Source organism: Condylura cristata, unplaced genomic scaffold, assembly GCF_000260355.1.
Source record: "Condylura cristata isolate star-nosed mole 26May11 unplaced genomic scaffold, ConCri1.0 scaffold00061, whole genome shotgun sequence".
In the NCBI taxonomy this organism is placed as follows: domain Eukaryota; kingdom Metazoa; phylum Chordata; class Mammalia; order Eulipotyphla; family Talpidae; genus Condylura; species Condylura cristata.
The window spans coordinates 162,930-168,716 of record NW_004567162.1 but is presented as its reverse complement, the minus strand read 5'-3'; the positions used below and the strand labels follow the sequence as shown (position 1 = coordinate 168,716).

Here is a 5,787-nt window from a genome sequence, read left to right as displayed (position 1 = left end):
CAGGGGTCCTAATAGGCAACCTGTGCTCTGGGTAAGATCATTCCTGTAAGGACCAGCAAAGCCCACTTCCCTTGTTGGAAGACGGCAAGTTTTTTGGCTTAGCTCTCCATGTCTGTCTCCAGGACATAGTCACACCCGCCCCCTCCACCTTCTTTCTTCTCCCACAAAAGCCCCTCCCTTTCTCCACAGTGGTCCGCTGCCTCCCACAGACCCCAGAGAATCCCAGCAGAGACAACAAGAGCGTGGAGCTGGAGAGGACACTGTTGGCTCTGGTCTGCCACGGCCGGGGCATTTTTATACAGGCTGGTGAGTCACCGTGCTGGGTGGCACTCCCTGACATGCTGCCACACTCTGCTGCTCTCTCCACCTCCCTCTCCCAGAGCAACGCCTGCCTGGGCTCCCACTCAATCACCAGGAATCTGGTCTGGGGTGTTCCAGTCTTCCAGGCGTCCCAGAAACCCAGGACTCCCAGAGAGAATGGCGTATAGAAGGTGAGGCAAACTACTGGTACAGGAGCAAAACCTTGGGTGGAAGGGGGAGGAAATCATTAGGGCTCCATCTAGGGAGAGGGGAGCATGGAAAGGTGAATGGGCAGTGGGGAGCAAATGGATTTCCTGCAGCAATGAGAGGGAAGCAAGAGAGGGAAGCAGCGGGAGGAAGGAGCTGGGCAACCAGGTAGCCCTGCTTTCAGTTTGTCAAATATTTACTACGTCTACTGTGAGAGGAACCTTAAGGTCTGAGAAATTCTGGACCAATGTTCGGATGAAAATGGGGACATGGGGACCTCTAGAGGCATAAAAGAGCTCACTTAGCTCTTCAGAGGAGACCCAGGAGTCCAAGAAAGCAAAAAGTCTGTATCTGGTTTACACAGTTTATTGAGACACCTGTCCAGGATCCAGAGAAAGCAGGGATCCTGCTCCAACCTCCCCAGACACCCAGCATCTCCCTCACCCAGAGAAATAGCTGGTCTTGAGGGAAGTGGCAGCCAGAAAGGTGAGCTGAGGTGGAGACTTTCTGAGGAGGTGTGTGGGGAAGCACGAGGGTGTGGCAAGCTCTCCCAGGAGGCTGGTGGGTGTGGCGTGAGGCGTGTGAGAACCCAGTAGCTTGTCACATGGCCTGACCAGATGCCCAGGACAGGCCAGTAAAAAGTGGTTATTGCTTTCAGAAAATGTTTTGCATTGTGCTTTATCTGGCAACTGGGAGAAGGGAAATGTCTTGTCCAGGCATCAGAACTATTCTGGGACATTCTGACGGATTCCCATTAAACTTCTGAAAGGGTAGCTACCATTTCAAAGAAACAGTGAGCATATTCTGTCAGGGAGAGCACTGATGTAGAATGGGACTCAAAAAAGTAGGAGAGGATGATAAGGGCGCCCACCATGTGGGAAAAGAAGGAAACAGAGCTGCTAAGGAGAGGCTGCCTTATTTGACATGGAGAAAGCACAGCAGTTCTCTTGCGAGTGAGGCAGAAAACTGAGCTAACCCCGTGAGTGGACCCCTGGGCTTCTCCCAATGGGGGACTGTGTGTGTGAGTGCACATGACTGCACGTGTGTATATGAAAAGCTGGCTTATGCACTGCCTGGCGACTCTCCCTGGGGTTGGAAGACTTCAGGGTCAGCTAGCTGGGGCCCCAGAGGCTTCACTTGGGCCAATATGTCCCGGATGGAGCGGCAAGGCATCTTGGAAGAGCTGCCAGAACCGCAGGGCTTGGCACCGGCTGAGGGATCTGGTTGGGGAGAGCCATCAGGACCCCCACTCAATGTTGAGGAGGAGACGGAAATGCAAGGTTGACCAGAAGAGCTGGACCTGCTGCCACAGGGCTGAAGGATAATCCTGCCGCCTGACTGAGAGCTGGAGCTGCCGCTGAAGGAGCCCGTGCCTGTTGAGGAGCAGGGCCCCTGGGAAACACCACCACAGGGGTGATAGGATGAACTGGAGCTGCTGGAGCTGCTAGAACCGCTGTGGACTCCGGAACTGAAGGGTGAGCAGGGCCCCTTAGAACTCATGGAGCCAATTCGGCAGGGCTGGACGCCCCCAGAGCCCACTGGTTGGAACACAATGACCGAGGATGTTCCTGATGGATACTTGGAACCGGAAGAGCTAGGGATGATGGGATTGCTGGAGAAATATTTGCCCTCAGAGATGGGGGGTCCAGCTGCAAAGGAGGGGACTCCAGGAGAGCCTCTGACAGGGTTTTCTTTGGTGAAGTAGCCCACGGGGTAGATTTTGCCCTTACTGTAGGTCATGCCCGGGGCCAGGTAACTGTTGGAGGAGCCGCCCACCACCTCATAGCCGCCGTAGGACTGCTCGACAGAGGTGATGGGAGGGCAGGGCTTGCCTGAAAGGCCACCAGTACTGCAGGGGCCCCCTGGAGCCCCCCCAGGTCCCCCGGAGCCGTGCTGTTCCACCACCACCACCACTGGCCTTTGACCCCCTGACACGGAGTGGGAGCTGGAGATGTAGGAGCCGGAGTGAGAGACGATGGGCCCCCCACTGCAGGGAGAGTCAGGGATATCTGAACTACAGGGGCGCGAGTTGGAGTTGACCTTCCCGCCACTGCTGCCGGACTTCCAGGAGGCTTGGGAACCGGAGCTGGAGCTTCCTCCAGACTGGGAAGAGCTTATCACAAAGTGGGAAGAGCCATCGTTGACTGGCAGGGCTGAGCCAGACCCCGAGTGGGAGGAGCCGCTCCCCGAGGGGTAGCTGCTGCTCCCGGAATGGTAGCTGCTGCTCCCCGAGTGGGAGGAGCCGCTCTCCGAGTGGGAGGAGCTGGAGGCGCCTAGTAGACCAGAGCCAGGTCCAGAGTAGCTGCCTTGGGAATACCCTGTTCCTGGCTTAAATACTGAAGATCCCGAAGAACCACCCTGAGCGGCACTGGAGGCGTGGGAGCCGACACCGGAGCCGCCGCCAACGCCGTAAATGCCACCGAAGCCTCCGCTAGAGCCACCGTTGTAAATGCCACTGGAGCCGCCACTGGAGCCACCTCCGGAGCTTCCCCCGTAGCCACCGCCGGAGCTGCCGCCGTAGCCACCTCCCGAGCTGCCTCCGGAGCCACCGCCAGAGCTGGAACTGCTGGAGCTGCTGTGCCCGTTGATGTTACTGGAGCCCCCACGGAAGCAGGGGTCATTGGGCGAGGTGATACGAGAGGGATCCTTGCAGGGGTCTGAGAAGGTCCCGATGCTCTTCGACAAGGTCCCTGGGGAGAAAGGTAGCAGTCAGGAAGCACCCGAAGCCTTGGCTTCTCCCTCGACTTTCAGGCACTTCTCTGTCACCTGCCATTGTTACTCCCCTGAGCAGAGCCCAGGGAGGTCCGCAGCCAGCGGAAAGGGAGGAGGCACTGGCTGACATGCGAGGACAGAGTAAGGCAATTTCACTGTTCTGGGGGGCAGGGAGGAAGGAAGACCAAACACCCACCAGAGGGGGGAAAATGAGACCTCTGACTAGACAGCCTTGATGGAGAGAGAGGGGACCAGAGAAGCAGCAGGACACCTGGAGCTACCCGAAGGAACCCCAGAAAGAGAGCAGGGGGGACCAGCACTGAGAGGTGGGGCACAAACCAGGAGGAGAGAAAACTGGGACCAAGAGAGTGGACAAATGACAGCGCCGCAGACGGCTGAGACGGGCAGCAAGAGGAGCCCCCGAGGCGGGGAAGAAGTCGGTGGCAGGGGGCTGCGTGCAACCAGCTGACTCCGGCCCTGGGTGGGGCAGGGCTTGGTCAAGGATGGAGATTCTGTTTCCATGTCAAGGTTGCCCATGCCAGGAAAGCTGGGTGGGGTGCTGGATGTGGGGGCACAGACTGTTGCAGCAGAACCTGCTGATACCAGTGTGACAGGACACCGCACCCCAGCCACCCCTGCTCTCCTGGCCTGGCCCAGCCCCTGGGCCAGCCCTCCCAAGTCTTACCAGCTGTCAGCGCCCCTCTCCCCACACAGCCATCATGCGCTCACCCGCCCGCCCCCACTCCCGCCAGGCCCACCTCGGCCTCCCCTGCCTTACCTCCCTCGTGGATGTGGAGTCACTTCTTGACTTAACCCTGTGTTCGGAGCCCCAAGCTCACCGCACCCCCCCTTCTTACACCCCCACCTCAGCCCCTCAGGCCTCCTGCAGCAGAGACTGTGGAAGGCATTTTGCATATTTGGAATCTGTCCTGCCTTCCTCACAGCTGTACCAGCGGCTGTGACGACTTGCGCAGAAACTGCTTTAAAAAGCATAAAGCCTCAGACAGTGATTTATTACTGCCGTGCTTCTTTAATTCTCCTCCAATGAGCTGCTCTACACAGTCTGTGGTTTCCCCCTTCTCTCCTCAAAAAGAAGCTGTCGGTATCTCCTCCACACCAAACTCTGCCCATTCCCCCTTTTCTCAGCTCCTCCAGTCTCAGGGGTTCCTCTCCTCCTTTGCCCTCAGGTACCACATAGTCTACTCCAAGCCCCGGGCCACGGGCCAGGTTACTGGAAACGTCCATGCTCAACTGCACAGCCTGGGTTTGCACCTGCTTTACTGCTTTCTGGTTTGTGAGCTTGTTTCCTGGCCGCTCCAAGCCTCATGCCCTTGTGGGGAGAGTGGGAAAAGCCGGTCTTCACTCACAGGCTTCTTCTAGTGAGCCAAAGCGCTGATATCTAAAGCCTTTAAAGTGCTAGAACAGTGCCCAGCACAGGAACAGGGTCCGTAAATAGCAGCGATTGCTATGACTATAAAATGTGCCATCATCTTCCAATGCTCTAATGACAACCAGCATTCACAGAGCCTCTAGCATGTCCACAGTACTTGTCACAGACAGTATTTAGGCGAGGCTCACAGAGATGCTTGCGAGGCTCACAGAGATGCTAGCCCTTTTCAGTTTCAGGAACTGAGGCTCAGTCCCTTGAGGTAACTTGCCTGAGGCAGCAAGGCCCTGAAGAGCAGCCCAGACTCAAGGGCAGACTCCAGTCCCTGCCCTGGCCCCTGGCTGGGACCCCTGTGTGCCCTGGCCCGTGTCTGCTACCCTCCTCCCCAGCTGCAGGGTCCCCAGCCTCCTACCTGGCAGGAGGAGCCCAGCCAACAGCAGTGCCACGATTCCTTGCCCTCCCACACGCCCCATCCGGGATGCCCGAGAGGAGCCCATCTTCACGGCGCAGCCTCCTGTCTGACGGCAGCTCATGGACACCCAGGGCCTTTATGCCAGGATGGACATTCTCTGGGCAGGAGTCACAGTGGGGAGGGGAGGGTGCCTGGGGGAAGTTGGTGTGGCCGGGAGGTGCTGATGTAATCAGCCGGGCATCTGCCTACTCAGCAGCAGAGCGGCTGCCTGCGGTGTGGGTACCGTGCCACGGGCCCCAGGGCGCTGTTCCCTGCCTGGCCTGCTCTGGCTCCTCATTGCCTAATCCGGAACCAGGCGCTCTGCCCCATGGCCGCCCACTCCGGGCGGCCACTCTCACCCTGGGGCCCACTCACCTGCTCTCTCACTCTCCTGCCTTCCTGGTCTTGGCCAGCTCCCCAGCCCTCCCCAGGCAGGCTGGGCTTTCACCTTTCCCCAGGTGCCTGCTCCGCCCTGCTGGCTCCCTCTGCCCCTTCCTTGTGATCCCTCACTCAGCCCCCACTCGCCTCCCCCGGATATACAAACACTCCCCTTTTTTCTCCCCATTCCCTACTCGGGAACCATGCATACCACACACCTACGAGTGTGCCTTTGGGCAGGGAGCCCTTTTTCCTCTCAGAAACTAGGAACCTGCACTCTGAAAGCCAGGCCTCTCACTTCTGGGGGGTTTCAGGGGAAGCCGGAGGGGTGCTGGGTCCCAGCAGCTCAGCC

At 58.5% G+C, this 5,787-nt stretch overlaps 1 protein-coding gene across 2 annotated transcripts; it reads right to left on the bottom strand.

Annotated features, from left to right (window-relative positions):
• Positions 1 to 863: 863 nt before the first annotated feature.
• On the bottom strand, positions 864 to 5,103 carry CDSN (corneodesmosin). 2 transcript variants are annotated; one of them, XM_012734591.1, is made up of 3 exons: positions 5,019 to 5,103; positions 3,008 to 3,197; positions 864 to 2,881 (listed from the first exon to the last, which is right to left on the bottom strand). In XM_012734591.1, the coding sequence occupies exons 1-3, from the start codon at positions 5,101 to 5,103 to the stop codon at positions 1,570 to 1,572; spliced, it is 1,587 nt and encodes a 528-aa protein (XP_012590045.1). In that variant the 3' UTR covers positions 864 to 1,569. The 2 variants fall into 2 exon arrangements, with proteins under 2 accessions (XP_012590045.1, XP_012590044.1); XM_012734590.1 differs by having other exon boundaries at positions 864 to 3,197.
• Between the last annotated feature and the right edge of the window lie 684 nt (positions 5,104 to 5,787).

What these genes read in the sequence shown, in the direction of transcription:
- CDSN (XM_012734590.1), bottom strand. Translation starts at nt 5,103, where the DNA reads ATGGGCTCCTCTCGGGCATCCCGGATGGGGCGTGTGGGAGGGCAAGGA. An exon ending in GGCTGGGCTCCTCCTGCCAG is followed by an intron (nt 3,198 to 5,018) that starts GTAGGAGGCTGG and finishes CTTTCTCCCCAG; the next exon opens with GGACCTTGTCGAAGAGCATC.